Source organism: Sander vitreus, chromosome 8 (genome assembly GCF_031162955.1).
Source record: "Sander vitreus isolate 19-12246 chromosome 8, sanVit1, whole genome shotgun sequence".
Classification (NCBI taxonomy): domain Eukaryota; kingdom Metazoa; phylum Chordata; class Actinopteri; order Perciformes; family Percidae; genus Sander; species Sander vitreus.
Genome location: NC_135862.1, coordinates 32,191,535 through 32,205,442, shown reverse-complemented (window position 1 = coordinate 32,205,442; position 13,908 = coordinate 32,191,535). Strand labels below are relative to the sequence as shown.

Below are 13,908 nucleotides of genomic sequence, written 5' to 3'. Positions count from 1 at the left end.
TTATCTTCGGCTTGAGTTTCTGCGGGCGAAAGTCGCGGACACCACAATCTTCTGAACATAGCCAGACTGAGAAATACAGAGAAAAAGTTTTGTGGAGCTGATAGCCTTAATTAGCTTTGTAGCAACTCATTTGGCAATGGCCTTGAATGTAACACACTAAAGCTTTAAGCTCAGCAAAATGAGAAAAGTAGCTTTGGTTGCTCGGACACAAGGGTTGATAACTGATGTTGGATTGTGTATGTAGGATTTCCTAGTCTCGAGTCCACACAGCATTCTGGGATGGGAGAAAAAATGTGCTCTGGTTTATTAGCATTTCTTTACACCAATCACAATCGTTGGGCAGGCGCTAAGCGCTGCACGTTTTTGCCGAGGCGCAAAAACGCCTCAGGAAGGAACTTGTTTTGGTGGAACGTGTACATTCAAAGGTTGTTTTAGTCGTGCAACAGAAAACTCAGATTGGACAGATAGTCTAGCTAGCTGTCTGGAGTTACCCTGCAGAGATCTGAGGAGCAGTTCTCGGAAATGGAACGTCGTCGATAAAGACTAAGGATTTCCTAACCTGAGATCAGATAGGATGAAGTAAGATAAGAAAGGACTCCTAAAGTTAGTTAGGATATGCTTCTGTTATACCAAATTGGAAAAAATCCTATCTTAGACTCTTCTTATCTCAAGAGTTACAATAGAAAGTTTCTGAAATATGACCCGATGGTTGGAGTGACACAAGTTCTGATGTAAAACACAGCTCGTCCTAACAGCTGATGTTATGTCATTGATATTTGACACAAAAGTGGGCTACAAGGCTGTAACGTGCGTGTAAAATGGGTGAGTCATACAGTAGGTCGGAGTAGAATACAGTCCTACCTTGATATTTTTGCAATGAAGCTATCCCAACTCCCACTAGCAGATTGGGCTGACATTAAGACATGACAGTTTTGTACATGTTCATTTACAACCCCTTCTCTCTGTAATTCCACCATTCTGTTCCAGTTCTCACTTTTTTATGATCTGGTCCTTCCCTTGTCCTTGAAATAATTATCACAACTTCTTTTCCTCCCTCTTTCCACCCTTGTTCCCTTCAACCTCACTAACACCCTCCTCTCTTTGGTCCATGGCGAGCATTTCTCCTGCGTCACTGTCTCCTGCGTCACTGTGGCCCTGTGATACAGACTGAGGCATCACAAAGTTGTTATTGTTGTTGTTGTTACGGCAACGGGAAGCAGAGCGAAACGTTGCAGGGCTGCCAGAGATGGATGACGGTGTGTCCACGTCTCTATCAGGGCCGCTGGAGGTGGGAGATGGAGGAGGCAGGGAGGAGGAGATGGAGGGCTGGAAGAGAAGAGATTAACCTATTATATATAATAGTTCACCCTCTCTCTTGTCACTATCACATGTGCATATGTTTATTCTTTGGTTTGTTGTTTAGGTGTATGTTTACCTGTAATGAGACACTGGATTTGCTGGTCTTCTCTTTGACTTTAGCCAGAGCTCCTTTAAGTCCAGAGGATCTCTCAGTCATCTCCAGGGCCGCTCTCAGCAGTTTGGGGGTTTCAGGCCTAATACGGGCTGCCGGGACCTTAGGGGGATCCTTAGCCTCTTCTTTGGGCTCAGGTTTCTTTCCCTTGGTAAGCATCTTCCTGTGATTGGGACAGTATATGACTTTGGTAATAATTACATATATGCAGACAAAGCAACAATGCTATTGTATGAGTCCATTTTCGATTTGGTGGCCCCACTACATCTGTACTGTTGGATATACATACATCCAGGACCAACACATTCTCACTCCCAACTCGTAAAATAACGACGCTTGGTCAGGACCCCTTGGCATCATTTTTCAACATGCAGGGTAAACCCCTTAGTTATGGATAGGAAAAGATCATGGGTGGGGTTAAAAGATGTATGTTTAAGTAACACATGGGACACTGATCCCAGTCTCATCGGTAAAAAATGTCCTGTGCTGTTTGACCCATCCATCACCCCAACCTGTCTCCTTTCAGTTTCAGTCTTTAAAGTCAGGGTTGGTAATGTTGAAAAGCTAGCAAGATTTGAAAGTAGCATCTCCTCGGGGCTCCGTCTAACCCCTCCCCCTGCCCTCAGGGCTCCGACCCATACACAGACATGCACGGGCACCGCTGCGTAGCTGCTTCAGAGCAGTGCGAAGAAAGGGCCGCAATTTTACTTCATGTCTAATTCACCGGTAAGAAAACACCTAATATTATCAAACCGAATGTTTAAAACAAACATGAGTCCTGTTACCAATGCAGTGCAATACGTGCAATGAGGTCAGGCTCGTATGCAGGAGGGGTAGAGTACACGCAGCTGGGCAAGGAGGCATTTCATTGGTTCTTTTCAAGCGAACCGCGAGGCAGTGATTGGTGGATGTTTTTACAGGATTACAACAGCTACAGGTGACAAATCTTCTTCGCTCTTTTTTCAGAGCCCATAAGTTATTTAAGACCATTTCATTCTTTTCATCCCTCTAAATATATATATATATTTATTTTTTCAGTAGTTGTTCTGTTGCTATCTTTTTTTTTTTTTTAAATCTTATTTATTATTTCTAGTATGTTTCTTGTTTTTTTCTGTATGTGTATGTGTGTATGTCCTTGGTAACTTGCTGCTTGTAACGGAATAATTTCCCAATTTTGGATTAATAAACTCCATCTATCTATCTATCTATCTATCTATCTATCTATCTATCTATCTATCTATCTATCTATCTATCAAACTGTATAAAAAAAGTGTACATTGTACCAACCCTGCCTTTTATACTACTCCCTACCATTGTCGCTCTTCATACTACACCATCTTACAGCATCACGGTTAAGCAATTGTTCTGTCCAGTACGTCCCGTATAGACGCTAAAAATGCGTCTGTATCTGACGCTTAGAGCCACTGACAAAGCGTCAGTATGTGACGAGTTGCGAGTGAGAACGGCTTGATAGGACAGATACAAAGCCCAGGACAGTGATGGGTAGAGTAATTATTGTAGTTTCACAATAATGATATTTGCTAATGTGTAGTGCCATAGATGTTTAACCTGGCCTTTTTGCGGAGCAGTTTCTTGGACTCGGGGTAATGGACCAGGATCTCATTCAGGTCTTTCTTGTCCAGGATGAAGAGATTGGCAAATCCATGGGCGATGACATTTGCTGTGCGCCTGTTACCCCCGCCTACTGCAAGCAAACTGCCAATCAGAGAAATTATGGTTAAAAAAAAGACATTTTCCACTACGTTTTATATTTTAGTTTCTGGAAAGCAGAGGTTAGTTAGACATGCAATAGGTTTTGGATTTCATGCAAAAGATTTAGAACCAAACGTTGAAGTGTGATTATCACACTTTTCCTGTTCTAAGATATATTTTTCATAGATGGCATCTTAGATAGGTAAGAAATCCTGTTCCACTGAATGAAATATGTTGGCATTTTTAAAGATTTTTAGTTTTCACTCAACACCACCTGCAAAAATCACTTTACCTGATCTCTCCGAAGACTGACCCTGCTCTGAGAGTGACGAACACTGTCTTCCCATCCGGTCCTCCAACCACCCGCACCTCCCCTGCCTTTATGATGTACATCTCCCGACCCACCTCGCCCTGCGCAAGAAAAAAGAGAGACGCAGAGGCAAATGATAGGAAGGGGAGAGCCATACAAATGGCAAAAAAATTGAAAAAGCGTTGCCACATACAGTTGTCTTCTACAAACAGAACACAGGCAAGTTTGCCTTTTACCTTTTTGCAGACATAATCACCAGGCAGGTAGACAACAGAGCGTAGGCTTTTCAGCATGTCAAAGATCATCTGTCTGTCACAACCCTGTCAAGAGAGAGGACAAAAAAAAGAGGAAACAGTGGTCTCTTGTTGAGCTCTATATGGCGAGTGCACTTACTTTACAACACAACTGGGTGAAAAGGCGGTTTTCATTCAGATGGGATACTCATTGATCAACGTCTGACTTCCTGCACTGTAGGTTTTAGAATACTATTCTCTATTAAAGGGATAGTTCGGATTTGTTGAAGTGGGGTTGTATGAGGTACTTATCCATAGTCAGTGTATTACCTACTGTAGATGACGGTCGGCACACCCCCAGTTTGGAGAAACATGCAGGAGTACCAGCGCGGAAGCTAAGTAGTGTACTGCTGTGGACAGGGGCAGCAGAAAAGCGTACTTTAGACACCTAAAAAAAGGCCCACCTAACAAAATTCAGTTTTCCGTTATATTTAATCCGTTAATATTTTCACTGTTTAACCTTGCGGTGAGACAGCCCTTTCCAATGGGGAAATGAAGTTATTATCTACGCTCTCTTTAGATCCGTGGTGCCCAAATTCTTTCATATGAAGGGCCAAAATGTATCTGGATGGAAGGCCACGGGCCAAAAATAAATGTTGATGTTGAAGAATACCGTAATTCTTGCCATTCTCCATAGATAAAAACGTATGTAGGTAATTTAAATGGAAAGTTTACCAGTTTGCCAAATTTGGCCCGTGGGCCCCAAATTGGGCAGCTTTGCTTTAGATACACCGGACTCCTTTGTCATTTTACCTCTCAGAACACGGAAGTTGCTGGTCTGGTCTGGTGTTATTGTGTGACTTTGGTGAATCCAAACGTACCCTTTTAAAACACCAAAGTCACACAACAAACAAACTAACCGATCGAGGCAACGCTAGACCAGCAACTCTTGTGTTCTGCAAGGTATTAAAAACAGGTTTTTGTCAAAGGAGTCTGGTGGCTTTGAAGAGAGCAAAAATAGAGGCTTTAGTTTCCCAGTCGGAAAGGGCCGTCTGACAGCAAGGTTAAACAGTGAAAATATTCTAAATATAGCTTATTCTTAAACTCACATTGATTTGTTTTAGGTGGCTAAAATATGTTTAACTGCTCCCGTCCACAGCAGTACATTGCTTAGCTTCCGTGTATGTCCTCCTGTCTGCTTCTCCACACTGGGGGTGTGCTGACCACCATCTACTACATATGGATAAAGTGCCTCATACACTCCACTCAGAGAGAAACTGGTATCTTCACAGACACACATGCCAAGGTCGGGGCCTCGTATGGTGCAACTTCCTCTTCCGTTCTCGCAACCTTCAAACAATGCACCTCTATGCCATAAAAGCATAAACAATTTGTATGACTTCAGCTTAACTTTCTGTGCATCAGAGGTCACCCAAAGTACTTTAACGACTTCCTCAAAGACTAACACAGCTCTTTTGCAACAAGCACATACACACATTTTGTTAATAAAATATTTCTACAGTATACTGTGCTATTTTCTTTCATGTGTTTTTAGGAATTCCTACCTGAAAAAGTGGGACTTTGCTGACAATGGAGTAGTTGACGTCTACAGCAATGTCCAGACGCATTTTATCTGGCAACTGAGTCAGCAGCTCTTGCTCATCTGAAATGCAGACGAGAGGTAAAGTAGGACTGTAAGATCAGATGAATAAGATACATATGAATGAGCACAGATAATGCTCTCCTTACCCAGCATGCCCTGTGATTGCCAGGTGTAGTTGTACCAGGTTTTGACACGGTTTTGCACGTCTTTAGGGATGCGATAAGAGGACATGTATTTGATAGTGTTGTCCACACATGTACGGTAGTAGGTCTGACCTGCTGTGGCTGCGCCAACCACATCACGCATCTGAGAGACAAAACATGTTTGCCAATTTAACACGATCTTTGCACAAAGAGATTTATGACATATAAATGTCTTCGCAGCATGAAGTGCATAATAAGAACTATAGATTACAAACTGGAGCTTTAATGTCAAATATATGTGGAAAGCAAAAAAAAATCTCCATTATATTTATATATCTACCTGTCCAATCATGATAGAGAAGGCAAAGACTCCAACAAAGTAGTTGATGAGTTGGAAGATCATTTCGGGCAGGGTGGTGGGATCTGGCAGACCACCAATGGTGATCAGGGTTTTCACCGCAAAGTAGAAACAGCGAATGTAACTGAGTAGAGACAAAGACAGGAGGCATTAGAAAAAGGCAGAACAAGAACATGGCTTCAACTGATCATGGTAGGTTTTAAAATGAATGAGATGTAAAATAAAAGTCAAAAGATGCTACCAGAACAGACCAGGGGAGAATTACTGTAGACTGTAGTTTGTGTGAATATCACAAAGCAGAGTGAGCTTTTTTTTTTATTCATGTGAGTTGACATCTTCTTCATTGTTGCTCACTTTGCTCCCTTTGGGTCTGGAATTTCTGTTTTATCTCAACAGCTGTGCACCAGTCAATCACCTTTAAACACCCCGTCCTAATCTTCAAGACTACAAAAAAAAAGCAGTTGTGTGTGTGGTTTGCGTGTATGTGTTTATCCCACCAACCTGTTGCCCTTTCCATTGTACACCCACTTAGTGGATCCTATTCCTATCAAGTCAGAGCCCCAGTAGTATAGACAGGCATTACAGTGGAGACAGTAAAGAAGATAGGTGGTGGTGCGGATCACCCTGAGAGACAGAGAGTGTGAGAGAGCAACACATTTAACAAACCAGTTATTTGTCCATCTGTGTTTATCTTAAAGGTCCCATGGCATGAAAATTTTACTTTATGAGATTTTTTAACATGAATATGAGTTCCCCCAGCCTGCCTATGGTCCCCCAGTGGCTAGAAATGGCGATGGGTGTAAATCAGCCCTGGGTATCCTGCTCTGCGTTTGAGAAAATGAAAGCTCAGATGGGCCGATCTGGAATCTTCCCTTAATGACGTCATAAGGGGAAAGGTTACCTCCCCTTTCTCTGCTTTGCCCACCCAGAGAATTTGGCCGCCCATGAGAAAGAGAGAGACATCATGGCTTGCAAACAAGCGAAGCATGGCAGTTGGTCAAGGCCACATCTCCACCCTCCACCTTGCCTCCCCCCCCCCCCCCCCCCTCTCTCCTCCTCAATAGCATTTAAAGCTACAGACACAGAAATGGCACATCCTAAGGAAAGCTCATTGTGGGACTGGCTCTAGTGGCTGTAATTCTGCACCAAGGCTGAATTTCGGGAAAGAGACTTCAGATACAGTATTAGGGGACCACTAAGGTCTATATAAAAGAGACTTCAGATACAGTATTAGGGGACCACTAAGGCCTATATAAAAGAGACTTCAGATACAGTATTAGGGGACCACTAAGGCCTATATAAAAGCATCCAAAAAAGCAGCATGTCATAGGACCTTTAAGGAAGCAAGACAAAATGAGAAAAAGGATACAGAAATAGAACAGAGAGGATTCAGTACAGGACAGTTGGCAGTACAGTACGATACCAACGGGCTGCAGCTGACCTGTAGATGTAGGCTTTGGTCAAGATGGCCTCTAGACGCTCGTTGAACTCAAAGAAGGAGTTGAGCTGAGGAGGCATTGATAGAAAAGAGTAAATTATTTAACCCTTGTGCCTTAAAAAGTTGCTTCCTTCAAGGTCAAAAATATCCACGCAAAAAACTGACGTAAAATGATTTATTAATATTATTTTAACCAGCATAAGTCCTGATTAAACTACCAAATATTCATTTATTTTCACAATTTTAACCCTTTAAATGCCAGTTTGTTTGATTAATGCCACTGTTGATTTTTTATGGGGGGAAAAAAACACCAACATTTGGTGCATTCTAATATTTTCCATAATACAGCAATAATAACCTGAGTAGAAACCAGGAACATTTCATGTATTTGCCACATAGGGCAAACATGAGAACATGGCTCAATTTGGTGGAAAATAGTAAAAACAAAAATTTTGAAGGCAGGGCTCTAGACTGAAAGCCTGATATAATAGTATGTATGGAATTATGCTGCAATGGCTGTGGGATCAATGGGTTTTATTACAGCTTATTACAGACTTATTATCGGAGCTGAGGTTGACATTCCAAAATTGAAAAAAATAATAATTAGAAGCCAAAAAAATCCCTAGACAAGGGTTAAAGAGTTTGGTTTGAAAATTGTCTATCAAACATTTGAAAACGTGATATCTGAATAATTTACATCTGATTGCCTAAAATGCATTCATAGAGCATTGGAAATAAACTCCTTTGTATTGGTGTCACACTTACTGATACTATATTTGATATTGTCCATGGAACGTTGTTGTGTGTCGTTTAGTACATTTTTGAGGAAGGGTTTTTGATGAGTTGGTTGCCACAATGCGGATACTGTAACGGGTTTTAATGGGCTGTCAAAGGAAAATTGGTTGACTATACAGTAATGAACCTTACCTTCAGCAGCCTAGGTAAGCGAAGCAGAGGGTTGATGCCAGTTTTAAAATAGAAGAGCTCCAGGGGAACAATGCTGGCTACATCAAACTGAAAAACAGGAAGGTACCACTTCACTGAAAGAATTGCTGAAATGATTGATTCAACGGTTACATAATATGTGAAGAAAAGCAGAACACACTCAAAAATCAGCTCAGCTCTAGTTACTTACTTTGAAGCGTTTGGTTTTCATGTAATTCTTTCTCATTTCTTTTTTGTCACACTGTAATAGAAAACAAAACAACTGCAGATATGAATAATGGTCCTGGTAGGTTGATTATTATTATAACATATTATTATTATTATTATTATTAACCGTCATTGTTTTATTACTTCAAAGAGTGAGCTACGTATTTGTAGAAATCATAATCTTAATAATATAAAGTATACTAATGTGATACATGTCACTTCAGCTGTTGATAACTACAGTAATTATTCCTTTTTTTTGTTTACTGTGAAACAGTGTTTTCTGTGATTTTAATAGCCTGTGTGCCCTGATTCCCACTATGAGATAATAATGATAATAATAATAACATATACTTATATAGAGCCTTTCACAAAAAGGACACTTTACAGAATTAGTTGGGGAGGAAGAACAGGTCAGTACAATGGAAAATATGACTGCTGTTTTACAGTTGAAAGTACCTTTGTTCGTGAGAAGATGGACCCCTGTCATTCTAGGCCTTGATTTAGAATACTAATTTTAACATACTGTGATCTGCAATGGTCTAGTTGCCCTGTTTCTATGTAGTCAATATATGTGTAAGTTCAACCACAAGGTGACCCCTTTTTTTTTCATTTTGGCCGACCTGACTTGCTGGGTTAGAGGGCGGGCAGTCGGACCCGGAAATAACGAGCGGGATGAGTGAACGCCTCTCAAAATCTGACGAAAATCTTTTAAACTGACCTTTGTTGATCTGAAATGAAGACAGATTCAGCAACTGTACGGCCTATTTCTCGCTTAAAATGTTTTCAGAAACAAGTTTCAGTGAACTATTTTCGTAAAATATGAGATCGTATTTCGAACAAGCCGCTATCGGCTGGAGAAGCCAGACCCACGTGACAAGTTGTCATTTCCGGTTTTAATTTTTTGTATTATGTCTCGCGCAGAACGTACGCTCAAGACGGCGTCGCTTCGGTGTGTTCCAAGGCACATTTTGGACCTCGGCTGATCAGTCCGACTGCCTTTTCTGCTGACGGTCAGCCGTGGGGTTGGCGTGTCGGGGGTTTCAAACCTCTCCTTGAGAGAATGTTTGTGTGTGTATGGGTTTGTGTTGGTATTGTATTGCTAAAATTGCCTGCATTGTTTAATATGGGCAATGAAAGTTACACAAAAAAAAGAATTAGTGGGGAAGCGCTCAGTTACATTAATGGCTGCCAGCGTCCCACTCACCACTACGTCCCCTCCACGAATAAACTGCAGACGCGGCTGGAAGATGGTGATGTCCAGGATATAAATAAGGTCACACAGGTAGTCAGTGAGCAGCCAGTAGTAAATATTGTCTGGAGTCTGGTAAGGGAAGGCCCAGCGCACCGGGATGAACCATGCATTCCAGTTCCACGCCAGAGTAACCAAAAACAGCCACAGCACGTACATTAGGTCTGAGGAGAGAGACAAAGATGAGAGCATGAAAGGAGTGTGGGAGAGATGGAGAAATTGAGGGAAATTAGACAATGGGAGACTTGAAAAAGCTAAAAGAGAAAGAATGGTGATAGAAAATGAACTGGCACACAAAGTTCTGATGAATGTGGAAAAAAAAGGGAAGAGAAAAGGGGTAAATGACAGATGATGAGGAGACAGGTGTCTCTATTGAGACAGGACAGTACAGTAGATTCACCTTTACCCAAACCTCACAATGCTTAAGCATTGAATTCTGTTAAAAAATAAAAAATATAAATATTTCTCGAGTGTTTCTGTAGTTGCCTTGAGGATGAACATTAAACAGCTTAATACATTTGAATCTATGTGTTTGTTATTATTAGTTTGATCAGAACTGTGGGGCAGAAAAATGAAGAGCCACAAGATTAGTCCCTAGGTGTTTTGTCAATCATTTCTGAGTTAAGTAAAGGAGATTCTACTGTACAGTACGGCGCTGTAGGTTGCAGCGCGTGGTGTATTCGGCTGGGCTCTCACTGGTGAAAGGGTCGATGCTGGCAGGGAAGCGGTAGTGCATACAAGCTTGTATCCACCGAGGAGTTTTCACCTTGCTGCGGCGGCTAGACTGCTCCTCCTCTGCCCCACTCTCTCCCCCTCCTCCTCTTCCGCCTCCTCCTGATGGACCTGCTCGTGCTTCCTTCTCTCCTTCGTCCACTGGCTGAGCTCCAGGAGCAGGCTGAGCAGCTAAACCCTGGGGAGGAGCTGAAGGGAGGGGGGGAGGGCAAGGGGCAAAAAGTCTTTGAGAGAGATTTCAGATAGGATGGAAAGAATAAGGGGTTACACTTTACTTGAGTGTATCTACATAAGAGTGACATGACACTGTCATGAACGTTTCATAAACATTACAAACAAGTCATAAACGTTTATGACATAACGCTTCTTTTAGTGTCATTCGGCTTTTGTCATGACAAGTTAGGGTTAGGGTTAGGGTTAGGGTTAGGCAGTGTTCATGACAGTGTTCATGTCACTCTTACGTAGATACCTTCAAGTAAAGTGTTACAAGTGAAAAACATGCAGCTGTTAATTGCATCTATTCTGAATAAAACCAAAGGATGCAGCCAATGGCCAAGTCTGACTTTGGCGATATAATGTCAGCTTTTCCATCAATCAATAGATAATCTCTCTCAAGGGTTAAAGACGACACAAGGGTTAACAAACAGCCATGTATATCGGCTCTTCCAGTCTCTCCACTGCTGGCTGTTCCAATTTAACGGGAGAGAGGAGCAAGAGGGGTTAGGATGGTGACCGGCCTCTGATGAGCTGTTACCGCCACCATCTTCAGCCAGAGAGGACATTATTTCTTCAGCTTCTTCTTGTGTTGTCACCCTGGCGGGAGGTGTGCCAGCAGGGCTTGCAGCAGGTGAATCGGTCATGCTGTTAACGTCATCGCTACACAATTTCTTAGTAAAACCAAAATGAATTAAACTGCTTTGTTTTCTTTTTGCCATGGCTATATGATGCTAACTGCAGAATGGATTTCAAGGACTTTGCGCGCCGATTAATGGCCTCCAACATTTATATTTTTTCTGCAAATCTTTGAGTTAATCCTAATTAATTGAATTTGCACCGCAGCGCCGCCATGCCTTGATGCTCATGACAAGAATAGCATGTATAGTTATCTTTATTGAGGTGAATTAGGTTTAAATCGCCGCCATGCATGAATGAATTTTACACATAATAATCCACGATTATCACATTACACAAAACTGAAACTGCACGTCAATTCACTGTATCACAATGTGGGGAATTGGCAAATCGGCACCCTCCTTGCAGCTGCAGGCGCCCTGCTTGCACCCCCTACTTTCACAATGAAATGGACTAGTCCGTAAAGGTGCGGGGCCCGGCGCGAAAGATAAACACGCGGTGACAGGAGAACTCGGAAGTACACAGAGACGGAGCAAGACGAGTCTAAACCTTTCTTTTATTACAATGGTCTAAACGCGAAAATGAAACAAAGTTACCCAAGCAGCTCAAATAAAAGAAAAAAGCAAAAAGACATGTTTTCGGCAGTAGCAGGACCTTCCTCAGCTCCCGTGGCTGATAATAGTGGTGGTGGTGGTGTCGGCGGCAGTGGCATGCACAGTGAGGAGGAGACTCAGGAGGAGAGAGACAGAGATGAGGGAGTGAGGGTACAACCTGCGGTAAGCACAACTCCCCTTAAAACACTTTGGCCCTTGATAAAACTGAGACAAAAACTGAGTGGTGGACAAAACACTACAACAATAAAAGACGTAGGCATGCTGCACTGTATGATTGCATTAGTAGCCTATATAAACGTTGCACATCATGCAAACGTTCTTAACGAGAATTGTAGCTTTTCTATCTGCTTAGGCAGACAAAAACTCATGATATGCTCTAATGAAGGATTTGTGCAATTGAGAAAGGGGGTCTCGCCCTGAGTGTAATTCAATGTAGAACCGCCCCTGCACACACACACACACACACACACACACACACCCTTGTCATCACCATCCACCCAGACAAAAATCAAGAAAAGATGACACAGTATCTACAATATTCAAGACCATTCAATCAAAATAGTAACGGTCTTCCCAGCACAAAGCTTCTTAGGATCCCCCCAGAAAGCTCAGGTACTTTCCCACATTTTCTAGTATGGACATCCAACCTGGCAAACGTTTGTTTGACATTTTTTCAAACGTCGCCACCCTAGCCATCCCACCAGCCCACTCCTGGACAGCGCACTCCCTTCATTCTTCCATCCTCTTAAAATAATCGGTCTGGCTATCATTAAACTACTCTGGACCTAGCTTCTTATGTGCTTATCCATCCCGCTAGAGTGCTCCAATTATTAAGTGCTCAAAGGTGTTAGCAGAATAATGCAGTGTGCCTGCAGCATGTGATGTAGGCTTCTGTTTGCCTGTGCGGGTGAAGGGTTTCTTTTTTATCGGCCACAAATGAATTAATGTGCAGAAATGTCTGTTATCTCCTGGCTCACAATACGAAAAACACAATATAGAACATGTTTTCTTCCAGAGAAGTCATAGAAACAAAAAAAATGGCTGAGAATCATCACCTATTAATGGACACTTGGACACTGTACACTACAGCTAACTATTTGCTGACTGCCACAGACAGACCAGATCAGACTTAGGAACAACTAATGGGGAAAAATAGAAGTAGTACAAACATAATCTCCAGATTATCCAAACATTTCAACCAGCAAGGCAAATGTTTGGTCAACAAAGACCTTAATGGTCTTGGGTTGCTTCAATAAATAGGAGGTTGTAAAATTCTGTGTGCACACTTCCCTTTTTCAGTGCTCGATTTAAATCTGCAATTCTTCTCTACTAAATGTGTACTAGTGTACTATAAATAATATGTAGCTGGAAACAGGCTTGACAAAATATTCTTCATTTAAGATTATCCTGAGTGTATGTTTTAAAAAATACATTTATAATCCACCATTTGTGCTGACATTAAGAAAGGTTATTACTTAATTGTTTTAGTGTTTTAAAAAGAAAAAGAGACATTTTGTTACTTAAACCGTTATCTATGCTCTCTTCCAAGCCACCAGACTTAAATGACATAAAAAGTAATTTTACCTTGCAGAAAAAGGGAGTTGCTGCTCTACCGCTGCTTTGATCGGTTTGTTTGTTCGCTAGTTCTTTTGACACTTTAAAACACGAAAGTCACATAATAACACAAATCCATAATGCTGCATATTAATAGAGATGTTGCCTTTTTAGCCTGAAGTGCCTTGACAATTATTAGTTTGTTGTAGGCAACATTTAGTTTGGTGCTTTGTTAGATGCTAATACTTGTATGGATGCATAAAGTAGAGAATCGGTGTTAGCTAATTCATATCACTAGCCTTAATTACGAAAAAGAGGAATTCTGTAGCTTAGAAATACTGTAGAAGATGTTCAGCTGATTTAGCGTGATGCCTTATTGTTGCATTTTACTTATTTGCAAATCAATGTTTGAACTGAGATTTCAGAAAGATGGCCTCTGTTATTGTTTGTTTCTGGTTTTGTATGTGCTTGGTATTACCGGCATGT

At 41.6% G+C, this 13,908-nt stretch overlaps 1 protein-coding gene across 1 annotated transcript in view; it reads right to left on the bottom strand.

Annotated features, from left to right (window-relative positions):
• Positions 1 to 73: 73 nt before the first annotated feature.
• The window catches only part of LOC144522766 (uncharacterized), a 36,849-nt gene continuing 23,014 nt past the window's right edge, over positions 74 to 13,908 (bottom strand). Inside the window, exons 19-32 of the mRNA XM_078258068.1 lie at positions 10,367 to 10,591; positions 9,626 to 9,834; positions 8,405 to 8,455; positions 8,197 to 8,283; positions 7,273 to 7,337; positions 6,333 to 6,455; positions 5,814 to 5,955; positions 5,477 to 5,636; positions 5,293 to 5,390; positions 3,731 to 3,814; positions 3,477 to 3,595; positions 3,041 to 3,187; positions 1,436 to 1,634; positions 74 to 1,326 (exon numbers count right to left, since the gene is read on the bottom strand). Coding sequence (XP_078114194.1) covers positions 1,036 to 1,326; positions 1,436 to 1,634; positions 3,041 to 3,187; positions 3,477 to 3,595; positions 3,731 to 3,814; positions 5,293 to 5,390; positions 5,477 to 5,636; positions 5,814 to 5,955; positions 6,333 to 6,455; positions 7,273 to 7,337; positions 8,197 to 8,283; positions 8,405 to 8,455; positions 9,626 to 9,834; positions 10,367 to 10,591 — 2,000 coding nt within the window. The 3' untranslated portion in view covers positions 74 to 1,035. The remainder of the gene's footprint in view (positions 1,327 to 1,435; positions 1,635 to 3,040; positions 3,188 to 3,476; positions 3,596 to 3,730; positions 3,815 to 5,292; positions 5,391 to 5,476; positions 5,637 to 5,813; positions 5,956 to 6,332; positions 6,456 to 7,272; positions 7,338 to 8,196; positions 8,284 to 8,404; positions 8,456 to 9,625; positions 9,835 to 10,366; positions 10,592 to 13,908) is intronic.